This window comes from Pseudorca crassidens, chromosome 10, assembly GCF_039906515.1.
Source record: "Pseudorca crassidens isolate mPseCra1 chromosome 10, mPseCra1.hap1, whole genome shotgun sequence".
NCBI classification, from domain to species: Eukaryota; Metazoa; Chordata; class Mammalia; order Artiodactyla; family Delphinidae; genus Pseudorca; species Pseudorca crassidens.
Genome location: NC_090305.1, coordinates 74,578,758 through 74,601,257, shown reverse-complemented (window position 1 = coordinate 74,601,257; position 22,500 = coordinate 74,578,758). Strand labels below are relative to the sequence as shown.

General features: G+C 37.1%; 1 protein-coding gene across 12 annotated transcripts in view; it reads left to right on the top strand.

Moving 5' to 3' along the window:
- The window catches only part of ERC2 (ELKS/RAB6-interacting/CAST family member 2), a 960,889-nt gene that overhangs the window by 300,247 nt on the left and 638,142 nt on the right, over positions 1-22,500 (top strand). For all 12 annotated transcript variants that reach the window (XR_010947074.1, XR_010947075.1, XM_067754789.1 and 9 more), the window contains 2 exons: positions 1,304-1,459; positions 14,626-14,793. Coding sequence is in view for 10 of the 12 variants with exons in the window: in XM_067754789.1 (XP_067610890.1) it covers positions 1,304-1,459; positions 14,626-14,793 (324 nt within the window). In the remaining 2 variants the exon portion in view is untranslated. The remainder of the gene's footprint in view (positions 1-1,303; positions 1,460-14,625; positions 14,794-22,500) is intronic.

Sequence of the window (22,500 nt, the reverse complement as noted above, 5' to 3'; positions counted from 1 at the left end):
AGCTCAATAAGCAGCTGTTGCTGCTCCTCACTTTTCCTCTTTTAACAGTGATGGCGATGTCAGTGATAGTAATAATGATTATCATGTTGCCACAGGAAACATGCCACTGGGCATATAATATAGGAAAATAAAATAGAAAATAGCCACAAAATCAGGACAGACATATTTGTTGAAAAGTTTTTTCTATGAGTTGTTATGAATAGAATGCCCCATTCATTGTCTTTACTTCTGGAACTCCTTAGTCTTTTAGATTCTAAAAAATGGTAAAAAAAAAAAAAAAAATGCATTGGTGGCTCATTTTTTATTAAATTTCAATTACAAATATAATATAAGCTCCTTGAATCTGCACAATAAAATGTCAGGTAGATGGTGACAGTCAGAAAACTTGAAGTCAGACTTTCAGTGTGTTTCATTCCAAGGACGGATAAGAGTCTCATACCTGAGGTTTGAGGAAATGTGTTTTTCCTCTATAAGAGTTCTTTCTTCTCTACTTTCTAATGCATCATTTCTTATTATGCTCTATCTTGTGTGTGGAGTCTGTCATTTCCTTTTAAAAAAAAATTCTCTATGGTTTTTCCTCAATTAATCCCATATTTCAGTGCAATATTTCTAGTTTTTTAACTCTGTAAATCAATGGGTTAGAAATGCCCTTCAAGGTAGTAATGCTTTTTGTCACGCAGTCAGCTGACTGCTTGCCAAATAAATCATGGTGTGATATATTATTTCCAGTTGCTATAAATTTTCAATATTTAGTGTATCAGTCATACTAAGTCGTGATTCAGTTATTTAATTTCACTTATGTCTGTATTTTAGATGAGAATCCTTTTCCCCATTAGTAGATTTTAATTTCCTTCTCTTTCACAGTCAAATTCCAAGCATGCCTTATAAAACCAGCCACAGAATACACACATGAACAAACCGTTTTTGTATTTGCAAGTAGACTCAAAAATATACACTGGTAAACTATATCTGAAATTACAAATTCGTCTATTTAAATGACGTTTTTGTTTTCTAATACTTTAGATCACTTTTATCACTATTGCTTTGGTAATTTGATTCCCAGATATGAGACAAACATATCTAGGTAACTCTCTGTATTGTATTGACATATGCTGTTTACTGGGAGCTTAAAAAATCTCACAAGTGATCTTCAGAAGTGAAAAAAAGAAATTATTCTGAATTCAAGGCTATGTCTACACCCTGATTAATGTTTTACCACTGAAACTGCTTTCTGAAACTGTTTTGATAATATTAAAAAAACAATTTTCTTTCTTTTTTTTCTTTTTTTTTTTTTTACCAACAGGACACAAAAATCGCTTCATTGGAGCGAAACATAAGGGATCTTGAGGATGAGATCCAGATGTTAAAAGCCAATGGTGTGCTGAACACTGAGGACCGCGAAGAAGAGATAAAACAAATAGAGGTTTACAAAAGTCACTCCAAGTTCATGAAAACCAAGGTATGGTCCACAATTATAAACTTTTATATTCTTAGTGTGACTGGAAAGTTATGGTTTAAATACATGCTTTCCCCAGATACCCACATAATCTGCTTTATATGATGTATGAAATATATAGACAATAAAGAAGAATGAAGATTTTTAGTTCAGAAGCATGGATTCCAGAAAGAAACCAGGGAAAGCTTTTGGTAGAATTTCTACTTACTGAGTGGTTCAGGATTTCCTAATGAGTTCTTTGGTGTCCCTCTTTCATGGAAATTAACATTTATTTTTAATAGTCCTGTCTCTTCCAAATTTTTTGAGTTTTCATAAGTTTGCTATTTTTAAAAATTTCAATCATTGCCCAATTTTTGGCCCATCCCTGGAAGGTGATTGTCTTAAAAGGTGTTGGTCTTGGCTTAAAAGGTGTTGATCTTGGAAGCCAATTTAACTGATTTCAAAGGTATGAAGGTTTTAATGTAGTATTTAAGAGAGAACTGATTTTGAGTCCCAATGCTGAAATTATTCAATGTCTGTAATCCTCAGTTTCTTCATCCATGAAATATGGATAAGAAAAAGAAAATACCTTCATCGTTGGGTTGCTTTGACAATTCCAGGAGATTATGCATTTAAAGCACTTAGTCCCTTGAGTGATATCTAAAACGCATTCAATAAACGTCAGCCATTGTTGTTGAGAGTGTTGTTATTACTGTTATCTGTTGGTGTGGAATATTTATGAAATATTGTTAGAGTAGTATGTTCCATTATTTTATATCAGTATTGCCAGTTTTAAAGAATTTGGTTTGTATTTTTCAAAATGAAACCTTGGTTTGCAAATGGACCAATCATCTGAAAATCTATTATTTTTATATATGCATAATTATTAAATTTATGAACAGCCTAATAGGTCTTTTGAGACTTTGAAATGCTTTTATTTATTCCTCTATTTAAGCTATTTTCTTTGTGAAGATAATAATCACACCAGTTAAAATTTTTTTTTTTTCCTACCACTTGCTCTTAAATACCCCTGTTCTTATTGTAGGTTTTACTACTGTTTGTTGCTTTATAAAACACTACAGAGTTAAGAGTGATGCAGACTTCTGTGAGAAAGCAGTGGGAGTTGAGAGGAAAAATGCTTAGATGATGGTTATGATTTTTATCAGTTGTGAAATACATGCATAGTCATTGCAGAGAATTTTCAAAATTAGAGAGAGGAAATAATATCTAGCATCTGCTTCACTGTGTGTGTTTGTGTGTGTGTGTGTGTGTGTGTGTGTGTGTTTCTCTAGGAAATAAACAAAAACTATGCTTACTTCTGCCAGCTTCCATCTGTTAGTTGAAGTTGAGATTGTGACTAAAAATTTGTATCAAGGAGCAGAGATAAGAAGAATGTCCAGTGTAGTTGAATATAACCCCTTCCTTTCAGGGATGGCCACAAAATGCAGAACGGGTTTCCCTGCTCAGTCCTCCCTTCTGGTTTCTTTATTGCAGTCCTTCCTCATAGAGAGTTGAGCTGATGTGCAGCAAGCACAGTAGTAGGGTGGCCTGCAGACAATGACCAGATCACTCTAGGAATGAAGACCAGATGCACAGATATGAGTGAACTCATGGAGTTTGGGGGAAATTATTGTTTTGGCTGAAACTTTTCCTCCCCATCCTGTCCTGTTATTCAGCAGTGGGAGATAGTTCAAGCCACTTCTACAACTGAAAAGGCAATGAAATTTGTTAACTCTGCCCCTCACCATAGATTGTGTCCAGGTGAATAAAACATATATATGGTCTTCAGCAAGCAAGTCATGACCTTTATTAACCCATAGTCTTCTGAGACATTATCAATCCTTGAGCTAGTTTTAACGTTTAATGGTTAGTTACTTTCAAGGGTTCCCAAAGTGGTTAGGTCAGAAGGATGTTTGAGGAGAGAAATGGAGTTAGGTGAAAAGAGTGCAGGCTGAGGACTAAAGCAGACTCTGGCAAATCTCTAGCCTGCCCTTTAGCTCCATGGCCTTGAGGAGTGACTTAAGTCACTCAGCCACATTTTCCTCTTCTGTAAAGTGGGGACAACAATGTAAATCTTAGAGGGTGACTCAAAGTGTTAAATGAAATAATGTAGTTAAAACACCTGGTTCAAAAAAGTAGCTAATAACAATATCCATTATTATTGAAGACATATAACCAAATATAATAATAATTATAATAATAATAGTAATATAAATGTTATATTTAACTTGAGTAACAGGGAAAAAATGGATTTCTAAGAAATATAAATAAAAATGATTTCTTATAATATCATGCAGATATCTCTTATAGACTGATAAGAACATTACCTAAAAAGTACTAGTAAGAGTTAGTTTTTAATATTTTCTCCATTGAAAGAATATTTTTATTGGATTGAACTGTAACATTTATTGCTTATACCTCGTATCATTACTTCAGTTGCTTTTTTTTCTTACCTTTCCTACTTTTGAGAGGGTAGTGTGATTCCTTGTTTAAGCCTGGGTGTGGTTGAACAGGTCTATTAAGACATAGTTATTGCTAAGCATTTAGTCCTGAGTGCTTGTGTTTTGTGCTTTGTGAGATCCCTTAGGCTGTGTGAACTGATTCTAGTTGGGTGAATAATTTATCATGGAACTTGTTAAATTTTAGAGGCATAGACTGATATCCTCTAAAATGGGATTGCTCTCATAGTTCATGGTCCATTGTAGCCTATTTGGATAACTTTTCTACAAAGCTTATATGAATATGTTGCTTATCAACATCATCACACATATCCGAGGAGTTAATTTTTACAATAGTTGGTTACACACATTGACAAGAAAACTGTTTAGTGTCACCAGTGGAGTCTCTTGAATTCTTTTGTTTGTTCAGAGTTATATGGATAAAGCTTTCAATATTGGATTTTGAGCTCTGTGGTCCCCAAAGGGGCACTAAAAGTGGTGCACGTTTAAAGTATTTCCCATTTCCCAATACTGACCACTTAGTTGGGAAGGTAAGAAATGTACTCAAAATACTACCCTGAAGATTTGACGGGAGGAGAGTCCATTTCTGGCTGGAGTAATGCAAGTTGTGTAAGTTTAGTGTTAGTGGTTTTTTTTGTCTAAATAATCAGATTGGTAAGACTACATTGACAGGTCTGGTGAAGAATGCAAACTCAAATCAATGAGCAAACCTAGAAGGATAAGTGAAAATACAATTCCACCCCCAACTCCACACAGATAAGGAAGTAGGAAGAACTCAAGTCTATGTGAAATGATAGGCTTTTCCAAAAGAGTAAAGAAATACTAGATTTAAATTGCAAAAATCTAGAGGCTCTGAAACATACATGGGAAATGGAAATGTAGTTGTTAAACTTATTGGGTTTACTGTGATGGAAGCAGTGATAGAAATGGAAATCATAAGGTGACTTTGGATCCTGTCTGGCTAGGAAATGCTAGGTTTGAGGCAGGGACAGTTGACTTTAGAAACTTGTTTTAATAGTTCATAAAGACTCGAAGGGTCATGGTAGAGGAACATTTCAGAAATTCTTATGAAATGCTGCACAAGAGGGGCAGTGGAACTCTTTGGAAACCAAACCTGAATTTGCAGCTAAATATTGTTACTTCTTCTTGCTGCTTGTAGTGAATACATAGAAAGCTTTTGAGTGCCCTAGAGAACTTTTCTTTCACCAGGTCCTTTGGAGAGGCACCTTCAGGCTGATCACTGTTTATAAAGGTGCCAGGCTTAGAGGTGCTCTTTAATCTGAGCATTTCTTTAATAGAGGTCTAAATGTTTTCTATCATGATTACTTGGAAGCTTATTATTTTTTTAAATTGAAAAAAGATTTAAAAATTCAGCCTAATCATAAAAAATAGCTCCTATAATATCTATGTTCTTTTTTTTTTTTTTTTTTTTTTTTTTTTTGCGGTACGCGGACCTCTCACTGTTGTGGCCTCTCCTGCCGCGGAGCACAGGCTCCGGACGCGCAGGCTCAGCGGCCATGGCTCACGGGCCCAGCCACTCCGCAGCATGTGGGATCTTCCCGGACCGGGGCACGAACCCGTGTCTCCTGCATTGGCAGGCGGACTCTCAACCACTGCGCCACCAGGGAAGCCCGTTGGCTTATATTTTTGAAGTTTTAGCTGAAAATTATTTTTATGACCCATTGGTAATAAAATTGACTCAGCATTTGACTCCTCTTCATTAACAGGGCATGATCTCAATCAATCTCAATCTCAATATGCAACTATTTGCTCCAAATAGATAATAAAGGCAGCTAATAGTAATTCTTATGTACAGACTCATTTTCAGAAACAGAAATAAGTTGAAATAGATAATTTTAAATGTTTCAATGAAAATTTGACATGGAAACAATGTTGTATGAAAAGGGAGTGCTGCTTGCATTAATTATTAAAATGAATGAAGAATGTAGCTGGAGGGAAAGAAAGTATTTTAAGTAGCCATGTGAAATGGCATGCACATCCAGTTTGATGTTGAGCAGATGGCTGGGACTGGTAGGTCCTCTTGAAAGCTTTGTGATTAAATTAAGTAGCGGTGAAGACCTAAATTGCTTTTATAAATATGACATCATAGAATAAACATGACATAACATTTTTGGAAAAGTGGAAGGTGAATTGCAAAAAATGTAAAAGCAGAGTTCGGAATCTCAGCTTGTGCAAAGGCAGGGATACCAGACATAGTCAGCCAGCATTGAAATCCATGCATCTTGCAAGCCCTTTGGCACATGCCCGTTGTCCCTGAGAACTGAGGTGCTGGGAGACCTTCCTAGCTGTGCAACTCTCCCCTGTTCGAAACTCCAGTTTCTACCCCCTACTCCCAAGGCGTATAGGAATCAGACTGTGAGGGCAAAATCTAAGAGGTAGTGGAAAGCATGAGTTACCTTCAGGAGCGCACTGTTAAGCCTTTAAAAATGGAATGTATCATATAAATAATTGTTTTTCTAGTAGGGAAAGAGTGATGGCATCCCCTGTTCTATACAAGGCTTTGTTCCTAGTTTCACACATTTTTCATCTGCTGATCCCAGTGCTTCTACATTTGCCACTCCCTCTGTTTTCAGAGTTTGCCAAAGATGCCACTCTGATGTCTTAGATCTCCCCCTTTATTCTGAATTTGTAACACATTTTCTTATTAACCTCTGATGGATTACAAACCTAACAACCCAAACTGCATGATAATAAACATATCACTTTCTAGACTTGAGGGCCATATCTGCAGTGAAAAAGAAGCTGTCTTCTTTGGCAAAGTAGTTTTTTCAGGGTGTTAGTTGTGTCACAGGCATAAGTGGTGGAGGAATTTTCAGACGGGATGAAGTGTGCCTGATGTCCACATGGACTTCATATAAACCATGTGATGTAATTCCGATAGGCTTTTCTTCTTGCCATCACGGAGACAGACCTTCCCCAGCCTCAGTTCTCATGTGTGTTAGATTGCGTCACTTTCCATTTTTATTGAGTTTATGGTTATAAAAGAAGCCAAAAGCATATTTTTATGGAAGAATATGATTTTTTACCCTGTAACTATGTTCCCCTTAGAAAAGCCTTTTTCTGTTATTGTCTGCATAAAATATGTATTTAAAATTTACCTCATGGCAGTGATAGTCTGAAAGCTATTTAAAGCAGCTGCCTATTCAATATTTATAGACTGAGATAATTTTATCATCAATCTATTTTTATTGAATAAAGTAGGTGTATATAGACCCTGCCATGTCTTCCTTCCTATTAAATACCGTTCCATTGATGTTAATTTCATTCAAATTCCTCTCTCAGTACCCTACTCCCACATGAAGTTTCTACTCTGATAATTTTTAGAAGTTAGCACAAAATAGGTTTGTTTGTTTGTTTGTTTTTTACTATAAACATCATCTTTGTTAAGGCATGTAGAGTTGAAAGTTTTTTTAGCTTTATTTTCAGATAAATCAGTTTCATATGTGGAATCAACTCTATACTGTGCTGTCACCTACAAGTGCATGTGATCTGGGGCTGTACCCCCTGAGAAGAGTGTCGATCATGCTGATCCAACAGATTTAACTTTATAATTTTGTGTAATCCTAATCCTGGTTTTCCCTCATTTTATTTATATTCTGTTCTTGTGTGAGAGAGATAAAATCTGAGAGGGGTGGGGAGAGGACTTACTTTGTTCTAGCTAAAAATCATAGATCCATCATTTGTTAAATTATAAAGAAATAATGTATTTCATGGATTGCACAGACCTGAGCAGTGCCACCACCTGGTCCCACATACCCAAAGCATGTTGATAAATCTATCACAGTTCTTTTGCAGTGAGCTTTTTAGCATACTCAGAATCCTTCTCAAGAATGACTTCTGGCCAGCGACTACCAAACCTTCAGATTTGGCAAGCAACGTGAAACCTATTTGTCCCCCGATCTAGTCTGATGTCTCCCTGCAAATGGGATTCCATATCGACCTTTCTAGTAAATGCTGCACCCTGAAAACTTCTGAAGATGGGGGGGTCTCAGTTCTTTTTAAGCATGCCACTCTGTTCATGCTCAGTAGTTATCGTCAGTAGCTTGCTTCTTATTTAGCTAGTTTTAGTTGTTGAAAACAAAAATGCTGGATCAAGCAGAGTTTAAAAACATACAATTTAAAATGTACCTATGAACTTTCAACTTAGAAGGAATCTGAAGGGCCAAAATTAAGCCAAGGCAGGAGGCTGGAGTGATAAGCAGAGCACTGATTCTGTCTTTTTGTGGGCATTTGCTAGACAGGTGAACTTGAACTTTAGTTTTCACAGTCACAGGGACACTAAAGGAAAGTGACAGAAGCCTGAGTCTGCTCAAGATGAGGAGTCAAATAGGAATCCCACTACCACATAAAGCTGGGATCCCAGATACCTACACTCTTAGTGCAGGGATGAAGTAAAAATAAACTCCCCACTCTATTCTCCTCCCCCCTAGACTAAGGGGTTCCAGGGAAAATCACTTATTTATCTATTTTAAAACTTTGAGCCAAGAGAAAGGTGAAAAAACTAGCTTTGAGAATCCATAACCACAGCTGGCTCTTACGCAGATGTGCAGTGTGAGGTGATCCAAAAACTTTAAGTATCGAATTTAGTTTAAAGGGGCCTTTGCTTGGTTGTGCAGGTATTGGCAGAGACAAATGCTCTCAAGGACCACATGTTCACCTTAGACCTCAGTGGTTTCCTCCAGATAAAGTTCCAAAACATATGAGTAAAAAATATTTAAAAATTACAAAACCTGCAAGAAAGCAAGGCACCATAAGTGAAAGCCAGTAGAAAGAATAAACAGCAGAACCAGAAAGCAAGGACTACAGAAATTGAAATTTTAAGGCAAACGCTATGAAATAAATATGTTTAATATGTTTAAAATATAAAAGGAGTTGAAAATATGAATAAAGGGCAAGACCAAGCAAATTTAAAAAGAACCAAATAAAATGTCTAGAAATGGGAAAATATAAAAATGGAAATTTAAAAGTTTGATAAATAGGTTTAACTGCAGAGTGGTCATAGCAGAAGAGAAATTTAATAACCTAGAAAACAGGGCAGAAGAAATTAAAGATGAAAAGATGGAATACATGAAAGATAAGATACATAGAAGATAGAATAAGAAGCTGTAGTGCAAGTCTAATCTGAATTCTCCAGAGAAAGAGAGATGGAGTGTAGGGACAGTCACTATTCAGAAGCCATATTTGAAGAGGTGAAAGCTGAGAATTTTCCAAAACTGATGACAAGTATCAGTCCACAAATTCAGGAATCTCAAAATACCCCAAATAGGATATAAATAAAATGAAATCTATTTGCATAAAAAGAAAGCCATAAAATCTTAGAGGCAAAGAAAAAGTCTTAAAAAGCAAAACATTTGTCCAAAGGAGGTATATGAATGGCTAATAAGTGTATGAAAAGATGTTTGATAGCATCTTAATCATTAGAGAAATCAAAACCATAATGAGATACCACTTCATACTCACTGGAATGGTAATAAGTAAAAAGACAGATAATAACAAGTGTTGGTGAGAGTATGAAGAAATTAGAACCCTGGGGTTGCTAGTGGGGATACAAAATGGTATAGTCACTTTGCAAATCAGTTTAGAAATTCTTCAAAAAGCTAAACATATAGTTACCATGTGGCCTAGCAATTCCACACCTATGTTTATACCCAAGAGAAATAAAAACATATGTCTCCACAGACTTGCACATGAATGTTCTTACCAGCATTATTCATAATAGCCAAAACGTGGAAACAACCTAAGTGTCCACCATGACATGAATGGTTAGAAACAATATGACATCTTCATACAGTGAAATATATTCAGCCATAAAAAACAATGAAGTACTGATACTTGGTACAGCATGGATGAATCTTTTTTTTTTTTTTTAATTTTTTTTTTGATTTGGACCATTTTTAGAGTCTTTATTTTTATTTATTTATTTATTTGGCGGTACGTGGGCCTCTCACTGCTGTGGCCTCTCCTGTTGCGGAGCACAGGCTCCGGACGCGCAGGCCCAGCAGCCATGGCTCACGGGCCCAGCCGCTCCGCGGCATGCAGGATCTTCCTGGACCGGGGCACGAACCCGCGTCCCCTGCATTGGCAGGCGGACTGTCAACCACTGCGCCACCAGGGAAGCCCAACATGGATGAATCTTAAAACGTGCTATGTGAAAAAAGCCAGTCACAAAGTACATATATTGTGAGAGTCCATTTATATGAAATTCCCAGAAAGAGCCAATCCATAGAGACAAAGTAGATTATTGGTTGCCTGGGACTTGGGCATAGGGGGTGAGGAAAGGAGAGTGACTTCTAATAGTTACAAAGTTTCATATTGAGATGATGAAAAGGTTCTAAAATTTGCTTATGATGATGGCTGCACAATTTTGTAAATATACTAAAAACAATCACCTGTATGCTTTAAGCAGGTGAATTGTATGGCATATAAATTATATTTCAATAAAGCTGTTAAAAAAGGCAACTAGGGCTTCCCTGGTGGCACAGTGGTTGAGAGTCCGCCTGCCGATGCAGGGGACATGGGTTCATGCCCTGGTCCGGGAAGATCCCACATGCCGTGGAGCAGCTGGGCCCGTGAGCCATGGCCGCTGAGCCTACGTGTCCAGAGCCTGTGCTCCGCAACGGGAGAGGCCACAACAGTGAGAGGCCCGCGTACCGCAAAAAAAAAAAAAATTCCCCATTACCTTTAAAGGAATGAATTTGGAGTGAGAGCTTGACTTCTTAATAGCTTCTGTTAGGCAGAAGGTGGAATAATATGCTCAATGTGCTGAGAGAACATATCTCTTAACCTAGAAAATTACTTTTAATAGTCAGCAACAATATTCATAAAAAAAAGAATAAAGTTGAGATATTTTTAGACCAAAATAGAGTTTGCCACCAAAGGAAATTTTAAATGATGCATTTCAGGCACAAGGAGATTCCTAAAGGAATATCTGAGGTGAAAGAATGAATAATGAACAAAGGTAGTGACAAATGTGGGGGTAAATCTAAACAAACATGGACTGTAAAAAAAAAATGATGAGTGAAATACAAAACAGGAAAGAGCTAAAATATATGATGACAATGTGAATGTCAAGACGATGGTGACTGGACTTAAAGTGTCTCAAGGTCCTTATATTATTCAGAAAGAAGATAAGCATAGATTGACTTTAGACTTAGATGAATGTAAGCCTGCTGTGATTTCTAGGGTAATACCCTAACAGTTAGAAATAAATAAAACAAACACATTAAATAAGTATAAAAGTATAACTTTTAAAAGAGTAGAGGCAAAAAAATAGAATGAGAAAAAAAGTCATTCAAAACAAGGCAAGAAAGAAAAGAGAAGAAATAGAAATGGTAGCATATATAGAAAGCACAAAGAGGGTTGAAATAAATTCACATGTATCCACAATGATAATGAATGCCACACTAATTTTATAAGATAGGATAGAAGAATCTGGGTATATGCTATTTACAAGAAACTTCTCCAATATAAGGTTAAAGAAACACCGAAAATGAAAAAAACACACTGACCAAATACCAATCGTAAGAAAGCCGTTGTAGACTTTGAGGCAAAGAAACCATTTGAGAGCTGAAAAATTGGCAGAGCTACAAGGAGGAATTGATTATTTCACCATTATAGTGGGTGGTTTTAACCCACTCTCAAGTAATCAACAGATGAATCACATTAGAAGATCAAAATACAGAAGACTTAAACTACCCAATTAAAAGTGTTATCAAATGTCATGCACATAATATAGAATATTGCACCCAACAATTGTTGGATCCATATTCTTTTCAAGCATATAGTAAACAGAGTACATTTATGATAACTGACCACATACTGTGCATTAAGCAAGATACACCAAATTTCAAATGATTAGTATAGAACAGGCCATGTTCTCTGTTCACAGAGCAAGTAAGAAATAAAAACCACAGAGATAACTAGGAACCATCTATATATTTGGAGATTAAGAAACATCTAAATTATTCGTGGGTCAAGAAATAAATCATAATGGAGATTGGAAAATATTTAAGACTGAACAATAATGTCAATACTATATATCAAACTAGGGAGAGTGAGCTAAAATGATACAGGAAAATTTATGGTCTGAAGGCTTATACATGGAAAGAAAAAAGTATGAAAATTAGTGAGATTAGATTCCAACTTAAAGTTAGGAAGAGAAAATAGAATAAATCCAAGGAAAGTAGTAAGAAGAAAATAATTTAAAAAGGAGAGCAACAATTAATGAGATAGAAGATAAAAATGTTGGATGATCAACGGAACCAAAATTGGCTCTTTGAAGAGATTATTTAATGGGACATGCTTCTGCTGAGATTCATCAAGAAAAAGTAAAAATGAAGACTGTTAGGAACGAAAAAAAAGATAATCATAGATGCCATATGGTAGTTCTATTTGTAGTTTTTTAAGGAACCTCTATACTGTTCTCCATAGTGCCATAGATATCAAAAGATAAATGGGTTTTATGAAAACTTCCTGCCAATAAAGGTGAAAATTTAGCTGAAATGAAAAAATTTTAAATGAAAAACAGTTTCTCAAAATTGATTCTTATAATTAGAAATATGAATATTCCTATAATCATTAAAGATGGTTGAAGTAAGTAATGGTCTTTGGAGAAAGAAAACACCAGCTCTGGATAGTTTTTCTGGTGATTTCTAGTGAACATTAATGGGAAAAAATTAGCAATTTTACATAAACCATTTCAGAACACATTAAAAGAAGGAACACTCCCTACTTTATTTGGAAGGCTAAATTGATACTAAAACCTGACAAGGAAAGCTACAAGGTAGGAAAATTACAAATCAATCTTACCCATAAACATAGAAAAGATTCTGATAAAATATTAGCAAGGTGAATCTAGTAACATATAAAAAATATACTGCATCATGATGAAGTGAAATTATTCCTAGTAATGCAAAGGGAGAGTAATATTTTTAAAATCCATTAATATAATTATAACATATTAAAGGTGAAAAATGTGATAAATCATGAGATGCAGAAAAAATGTTTGATAATATTAAACATTCCTTAATGATTAAAAAAAACAACTCTTGGCAAAGTTGTAATAAAAGGGAACTTTCTAAAACTTAAGAGTACCTATAAAAAGCTAAAGCAAACATCGAACTTAATGATGAAACATTGAAATTCTTCCCTTTAAGACCAAGAACAAGACAGAGGAGCCACAATTTCCACCAGGCCTCTCTGTCTTTCTGAATGGCTTGACCATGGGCTGGTATGGGCTTCCTCACAGCCTGGTGGTCGCAGGTTGGTTGGACTTCTGTCTTGGTGGTTGGCTTCCAGTGGGAGGAAGCTGAAGTTGCCAGTCCTCCTACAGGCTAGGGCTAGAACAGGCATATGACACATGCTGCATTTAGCTGGTTGAAGCAAGTCACAGTCCAGCCCAGGTTCAAGAGGGTGGTGAATAGACTCCTCCTCTAGTTGTGAGGAGCGGCATGTGTGTACAAGTAGGAGGAAATTGGTGGCATTCATTTTTGGAGATCATCGACCACAACTCCTACGAGACTGGCAAAAATGTGAAAGGCCAGTGACATATGATATTGTCAAAGGCATGGAGTGATTGATACATTTACACACTGCTTGTGACCATGAAAATTAGTATAACTGCTTTAGAAAACACTTTGGTGTTATCTGGTGAAGTTGAAGATGTACGTACTATGTGGTCCAGCAATTTAACTCCTAGGTTATTTTTACTATGTGTACCAGATGATATGTATAAGAATGTTTAGAATAGCACTTTTTGTAATAGCAGAAAGCCCTGGAAGCAAACCCAAATGTATATCAACAGCAGAATAGACAAATTTTAATGAAGTCTTACAATGGAATACTGTACTTCATTGAAAATGAACAAATCACACATACCATAACTTGATATAATCTCCAGGGCGTAAGGTTGAGTAGAAAAAAGCAAAGTGCTAAAAAAAAATACACAGTGCAAATAAAGTTAAAAACCATGTAAAACTAAATAGTGTATTATTTACAGATGTAATAAATATATGGTGAGCCTGAAAGACAAGCAAGAAAAGGACAAACACAAAATTTAGGGTGGTAGCTATTTCCAAAGTGGGAGAGAAGGAGATAGAAATGGGTTGGGATATGGGTAATTCTAATGATCCTTTTGGTGAATTGAATGATGGATGTTTCTTGTATTATTTTTCTATGTTATATGTATTTTATGTTTGTGTCTTTTTAGTGTTTAATGTAAGAAAAAAAAAACCCTCAATGCTTACTTTTTTTGGGGTGAGGATTCTTTTCTGTCAAATGATGCCCTTGAATGATCCTTTCCATTGTGGAGTAGCAGAGAAGGTCCAGGTTCTGTCTTGGGTAATTACCTTTGTCAGCTCCCTGTTGACACTTCCGAGGACCATGGTCAGTAGACTTTGTGGTTTCTTGGGTGAGTTGTAGGTTTGACCAGGAAGCCTTCATTCCACTGTAAAGCTTGGTTCTCCGTGGTGTGGAAGGTAGAAGGCAGGCTGCTGACCTTACCTTTCCTATTTTCTACTCTGAGTCACCTTTAAAGAGCCTCCCCAGACCCCTAAGACTGAGTGACTCTCAAGCCATATTTTTAAGCAAACTCATGGTCTGCCTTGTTGGATGAATGATCACTGGTTCTTGGAAATTAAGAGAATTCAGTAGTTCTCAAATGTAAAGAGTAGGAGCTGCGGCTCTAATTTTTTGTAATTTCATTTTTCACAGATTGATCAGCTGAAGCAGGAGCTTTCAAAGAAGGAGTCAGAACTTCTTGCCTTACAAACAAAGCTTGAAACTCTTAGCAATCAGAATTCAGATTGCAAGCAACACATTGAAGTGCTTAAAGAGTCGCTTACTGCCAAAGAACAGAGGGCTGCCATCCTTCAGACCGAGGTAAGGCGCTGTTTCAGGACTCCGGGCAGCAGACATTGAGTTGATAGAAAATATCCTATCTGAACAGCTTTCTTTTCAAGATCCCTTATCCAAATCCTTGGGGCCAGATGCATCTTGGATATCAGATATATTGGGGATTTGGGAAAGGTCAGATCCATTGCAAGTATCATAGATTGTATAACACTCCCAATGGGGTTGCAGCAACATCGCATAAGCAAACATATGGATATTTCTGCAGAAAAAAATTTTCTTACACTACAGTAGAGTAAATAAAGACTATATAAGGAGGCTTCTGTTGGTTCGTGTTAGGTTGTGCCACCAAAGGAGTTTGCTTCACACTTGGATTTTTTTTTTTCATTTTTCAGAGTTTTTTCGCAGTTGGGAACCATAGATAAATGATTGGATCTGAAACGGTTTCATTTTATCAAAAATCATAAAAGTGTCAGGGTGTCATCTACCTTACTTTACTGTGTATCTGTGTAGGTCCCCCTCCTGGCACCCTTGGGTTTCTCACATCCTAAGCAGTATCCTCAATTTTCAAGATTCTTTTACCCATTGAAGAAAGCTGATATTGTGTTAGTTTCTTAAATGAAATGTGGTTTGTTATTTCTTATTCATACTAAGAAAAAAAACGCAAATACATGTTGCTATCCTATTTTCTTGCTTCTCATTGGATTATATCTCATTGCTAAGAAATGCAAAACACAAGCTAGTTATTATGTAAATGAAACAGTTGCCAGAAAATAAATTATTAAATGGGGCCAATAGCAAAGAATGCAGGGAATCTCCCTGATTTTTGTGCTGAGGCAGTGTGTTACATGGATTACTTTAGGAGAAGGCAGTCTCATTGAGTTGCATGTTCTCTCTTGTGTTCTTGGAGCCATGTCTTTGCATGTATACATTTTTGGGTCTGTGGGTAGGTTTGGATTTTCTGTAGGAGTTAATGGGGCCATGCCAGTTAGTAGGTCTGTGCCCTCAGTCAAGGTGCAGGACAATGTCCAGAGGAGAAAGGAAACAAGTTCCAGGTTGGATAGGTCTTGGCATGGACCTGATAGGTCTATGCACTTGATTGGCCAATAGGCAGTTAATTGATTGCTTTGAATCAAAACTGTCATTTTGGCTTCAATGATGTAGATATTTTATATTTAAGAAATATCAGTTTCAGTTGTGTATAGTTCCATTGTGAATGTAGAAGCATGGATATTTTATTTTTTAAGACATAACTGCGAACTATGCCATAAATTGGAGGTTGGCTTGTATTTCCTTTGAGGAGGCAGCAGTGAATAGTATCTAGAACTGTGCTAATACTGTCGCCACTAGGCACATGTGGCTATTCAAATTTAGATTAATTAAAATTCGGTTAAATTTAAAATGGAGCGTCTTAGCCACACTAGCCACATTTCATGTATTTAGTAGTCACATGTGGCTAGAGACTAGTGTATGGGACAGCACAGCTATAGACCATTTCTACCATGTTGGACTTGTCTAGAATACGGGTGGAAAGCTATGGCTTGTTGGGACAAATCCTGCCCTCTGCCTGCTTTGGTAAATAAAGTTTTATTAAAATTTTAATATTTAAACTTATTTAACTTTAAACTTATTTAACGTTAAACTTATTTAACGTTAAATAAGTTAACTTTAAAGTTAAACTTATTTAACTTGATGGTTACACCCTTTCATCTATGTGTTGTCTTTGGCTGCTTTGGTGCTACCAAAGCAGGATTTAGTAGCAACAGAGACTGTAAGGCTGAAAAGCTGAAACTATTTACTCTCTGGCCCTTTACAGAAAAAGTTTGCCACCCATGGCATTGTAATTTCCTGGGAAGAGGCTTGAGTGGGAATTGGAATGCCTGGCTTGTCCTTTCTCTAACAGGCTTACTCTGAACAGGGCCAAATTTGCTGACCTCCATTCTAGAGCCCAAGTTTTTCTTCAAAGTGGTCATTCACACTGCAACAGATTGTACTCACAGCTGTCTTAAGTTGGCAATAATACCAGCATTACTAATAAAGTTACTGTAATTGTGTTGCTGTGTATTGGGTAGAAGGAAATTTGAGAAGCAAGGCAGTCTGCTGAGGTATCGCCCAAACAGGTAGTCAGGCTTCTTGATAGTTTCTCTTCAGAAGGAGAGAATGAGAAAAGTCAGCTTGGAAAAGCTTACTACCTCTCCCTTGTACTGATGAGTGTTGTATTCTGTGGCCTCTTTCCCTTTTCTTATTCTTTCCCCTGTTTTTTACCTCTCTCGAATTAATGTAGTCCAAATTAGACCTGTACATATTTCATGAAAAGGACAGAGGTGACATTATGTGGATAGCTTCCATCCCACGTTCAATAATTAAAATGACCCAATAAAGAGACAGCACTTTGAAGTAGAAAAAATTACTCTCCATGTGCAGAGAAGGTGAGATGATTCTCTGCTTTTCTGCTTTGAAGTTGGGATTGTGAGATTAATGATTTTATCAGCTGGAAATATCCAAGGAATTTTCTTTTCCTTTTTTTTCTTCTTTTAAAATCTTTGTAAATGGAAGTGAAGAGAGTTATCTAATGATATCCATCTCACAGAGGAAGCAGTTTAAGTTGAAATTAGCTCTAATTGTTGGATCATAGGCAAGGGATTTTTGGCAGCAGGGTAAAATACACTGAAGTGATTTTCCTGCTTCTTGGAAAAACAGGGAAATAAGAGTCTCCCTACCTAATGTGGGTTAGTGGGTGAGTATTCAGTAGGTAAGATATGTTATGTTTCATCGTGCCCTACAATGAAAGAACTGAATTTGCGTTCATGTGAAAGATACTGTTTTCATCCTTAGAAGAGGTTTCATGTGATAGCTCCTTCCAATTAGACCCCTGAGTCATTGCTGAACGCTCTTGCTAAAACAGAAGAGGACTCTCTCTAGAATGGAAAGAGCCCTACTGGTTTCTCTGGAAAATCTGTGCCATCAGCTATCTTTGGCAACTCTTTTAGAATATGTTAAAAGTGGCAGATGTCACTGACTCAACGGTTAGTCTCTGCAAGGAAGGCTTTTGCCACCACAGAATTTGCGTTTGGGAGGTAGTAGGTTGAAGGCTGGGATGAGAGGGGAGGCAAGTTGTCTGGGTTTGTGGCTATGTGGCTTGGCTCCTGGGTAGGTTTGTTTTAACTTGTACAGATGCCCAGATGCTCTTTGACATGTGTGCAATAAATCAATGGAATAATAATTACACACACGCACACACACACAGACACCACATAGCTCTTAACATAACATTTTACTTTTTAAAATAGCTTCAAAGGACCGTAAGGCCAAGTATCTTATTTTGCTACTTCCCTTGATGTTTCCCACGTACCAATTTACCCTTATCCACCAACACATTAATTTCATGTGAGTAGAGATAATAATAAATAGACTTCAGCACCTTGACTTTTATGGATTTCAATGAATTACCAGCATATCCAGAAATCAGAAAGAAGAAAGGCCTAGCTATTATTTTATCATCTGAAGTAAAATGTGATATGAAAAACACAGCATTTAGAAGTGGGAGATGTGTGGACATGCCTTAGCCTCACCGTTTAATCACTATGACGTGAACAAGACTTAATATTTCTGAACCTCCATGTCTTGATCTGTAAAGCAGCAGTCATTGTACCAGCCTGATGCATCTGTATGAAATGTGCTTTGATTCCACTAAAGGGTTTTAGCTATAAATTGTGTTGATTTTTATCATTGTTGTGATTGTTATTACTATTGTATATCAGAATGTTTGGGGAATACTCTACCTCACTTCTTACGGGTCTACCTTTGTGGGTCTCCTTTGAATTTTTGGTGTCTGCTTTTACTGAGCTCAGACTTTTATATTTCAACTGAGTCACTTTTTTATGCCCTGGAATGATGCAGAGAAATGAAGATACTATGAAAGTGCCATCTATTTTGTTCTAGCTCCAACTTAAAAGATTTCTTTCTGTTTTCATGCGAGTACACTTTGCCCCAGCCCAGCGTGATTTCTGAACCGCCAGGCATGACATCTCTTTTGCATCTTTTTTTGTATTCTGGAAGATATGTTATGTGACAGTGGTATATGATGCTGCTTTTATAATCATTTCTGTTCCAAATAGGTTAGGGAAACATTCTACTTGTAAGAAAAAACACTTGACAACATGTTAATTAAAGAATGTAGGGGTTTTGTGTTCATGAAGGCGAGAGGCAACACATGCAGGTTAAGTTAGTGGCAGCTCCATAGTAAGCGTCCAGAACATTTTTCGTTTTGCTTTTTAAATGTAATCAATATAAGAAAATCTCATGTGATCTGTTGGCTCAGATCCCAGAAAATTCACCTTGGCACATACATACTTATATTCATGTGCAATAACGTATATACTCTCAGGTAGTTTACAGATACTCTGAAGCATTTCCAAGAGTTTCACGTTAAAGATCCTTGCCCTATAGATTTCATGCATTTTTCATTCAACATATATTTTTTAAATGACTACTATGTGCCAGATATGGTTCCTGCCTTCATCCAGTCAACATTATATTGGGTATGTGGATGTATGATAGAGAACTGATCACAGTACCATAAACACTCAGTGAGTTCCTTATCACTGGTTACTAATAATTCCACACAAGGTCTTAATTGGACTTCATCTTTCTTGGGTTGTTTAAAGGCAGATAAGTAAAGGAAAGAAAGAAGATAGAACTAAATGTTTAGCTCTTTTGAGAACTAGAGTATGCAAGCTGTATGAAACGTCTATTTAGGGACTTCCCTGGTGGTGCAATAGTTAAGAATCTGCCTGCCAATGCAGGGGACATGGTTTTGAGCCCTGGTCCGGGAAGATCCCACATGCTGTGGAGCAACTAAGCCCGGGCGCCACAACTACTGAGCCTGAGCTCTAGAGCCCATGAGCCACAACTACTGAGCCTGTGTGCCACAACTACTGGGGCCCACGCACCTAGAGCCCATGCTCCGCAACGAGAGAAGCCACCACAATGAGAAGCCCGTGCACCGCAACGAAGAGTAGCCCCCGCTCGCCACAACTAGAGAAAGCCTGCGCACAGCAGCAAAGACCCAACACAGCCGAAAATAAATTAATGTTAAAAAAAGAAGGTCTATTTATACCTCTTATAATTTAAGGCTAATATTGCTAAGGTGATTACTCTGATAATGTTAAGATTTTATGTTTTGATTAAAATTGATCCTCAAAAAAAAAAAGAAAAAAGAAAACTGATCCTCTTTTGAGCCTACATTCAAGCAACCTGGCTTTCCTTGAGAAAGGGAATGGTATTTATAGGCTTACAGATTATTTCAGGAGTTACTGCATCTAGTTAGAAATGCTTCAGTCAGCTATACTTTAGGTAGACCCTTCCCTCAACTTGTCTAAACAAGCAAGGTATCATTTGATAATATTTTATTGAGCATCTATGATGTGCAAGGTGCTGGACAAGGTGGGACCCATAATCTCAGAAGCTGTTGGTTTTGGACTTATTAATTTAATTTTATTGCCCAAATGTCTACTGAGCACAAGACATGGCAGCTATATTGATTTCCAGGAAGTGTGGCTAAGTGTTTTCTATGCAATACATTATTTTAAACTTTGCTTACAACTTGTGAATTTGGTATTGTTGACCGTTTTTTTTTTAAGACAAGGAAATAGAGGTTCAGAGTGGATGTGTATCTTGCTCAAGGTCACAGAACAGTGAGTAACAGGGCTTGGGTTCTCAAGTTCTAAACTCTTAACTAGAAATCTAGCACTTTCCATAAGAGTCCCAGTGGCTGAGGGCTTTCTTTGTGTCAAGAAGCTGACATACATTATCTCATTTAATCTTCATGGCAAAGGTTATGGCAGGTTTTATAGTTCTTTCTTAACAGGGAGGTTCACTAGGGATTCAAGAATGCTTACTAGGTACAACCCTCTACTGGCTATGAAGAGGGATAAGAATGAATAACTCTGAGATGTAAATTCTTACAGTAACATTGTGGCTATAACAGTAGCACTGTGGCCATAGTAATGAAGGATGTCACCTAAACTTTAGGGAGGGTACCATTTTTCATGAAGACTAGAATTCTAGTATATTAAGAAGAATTTATTGCATAATATTTAGTTTTTATTTCTTTAAAGATGTTTGTGATATGTATATATATACATATTCAAACATGCATGCACCCTTTGTAGAATAAAAGTAAAAGAATGGACAGCAGTATCTTACTGTGTTTTCTTTTTATGTTAGACTCAGGTGATCTTTAAATGGCCTATGATACACATGCTGTACATTTGTAATGTAAAAATTAAATGCATTTTTAACAGAAATGATGGCGATCACTTCTTCAGGGAGGTTGTGCAAGGTACTGGTGGAGGAGGCGGTGTTTTCTGAGCCTGTGGCAGCATTTTTTGTTCCTCTGAGTCATGGATGATTCAGTGTGATAACACAACTAGAAAGCAAAGTTGCGCTGTCAGTTTTCAAGATGAATCATAAATCCAAGCTTTTGACGATGAAAATGTTGTTGTCACATGGAGAAAAAGAACAAGTTTTATGAGTCCTTCCTTGTTTCTTGGTTTGTTTCTCATTGAGATGGGCCCTCTACCCCACTTCATGGTGAGGCCGGGATTCTTGGATATAAAAAGTCACCCTGACAAGGAGTCGGGAACGCTTTGTGACCTCCAGGGACTGCGGGACTAGATGCATGCACATAAGTCTTTGCAAACTATTCAGATACTTAAGGAACTACTCTTTCTTCTGAACTCACACATGTTGAGCAAAGGAGGTTTTTAAATGACTGGAAATAATATTTGCCACAATACATAAGGTGGGATTTACAAGGAGTTTTCCTTTACTTTAAAACAATAATTTCAGTTTTCCTTTTTACCTCTTGCTTCGGTTGACTGGCAAGCAGTAAAGTCCTTTTTAATCACTTTATTCCAGCCTTCAAAGGATAATATTTAAAGTGTCCTTTTTTTTTTAAAATTTATTTTTGGCTGCATTGGGTTTTCGTTCCTGCGTGCGGGCTTTCTCTAGTTGCTGTGAGCGGGGGCTGCTCTTCATTATGGTGCATGGGCTTCTCACTGTGGTGGCTTCTCTTGTTGTGGAGCATGGGCTCTAGGTGCACGGGCTTCAGTAGTTGTGGCACATGGGCTCAGTAGTTGTGGCTTGTGGGCTCTAGAGCACAGGCTCAGTAGTTGTAGCGCACGGGCTTAGTTGCTCTGCGGCACGTGGGATCCTCCCGGACCAGGGTTCGAACCCGTGTCCCCTGCATTGGCAAGTGGATTCTCAACCACGGCGCCACCAGGGAAGCCCCCAAACCAACTTTTAAGACTGTCAAAACACCCCAGTGCCAAATCAGGGTGCATTGTATCACTTAAGACTTGCAAGGAATGTCTTTAAAATTAATAAATTAAGGGGGTTGGTGAAAAAATATACAAAACAAAATCCCGGTGTCACTTGTAGTTTTCCATTCTAATCCCATCACTGGCTTCACATTTTAAAATGTTTTTATTTAACCAGGAAAGGCATCATTGGAAATTTTTATTGATAACACTCTTAACTGCAAGAAAAAGACATAAACCTGCAAAGCTGTAACTATCATGGTGGCCACAATTGGGAGGTCTGCAAAACAGTTTATTACCAGTAGAAAAAAAGGTCTTGAGAAACACAGTTGTTATAGGGGTCACCACCTCTGCTACGTGCATTTTATTTTTATCCCTTTTCATTTTGAGGGTATGTACGATGGCAGTGCCAGAC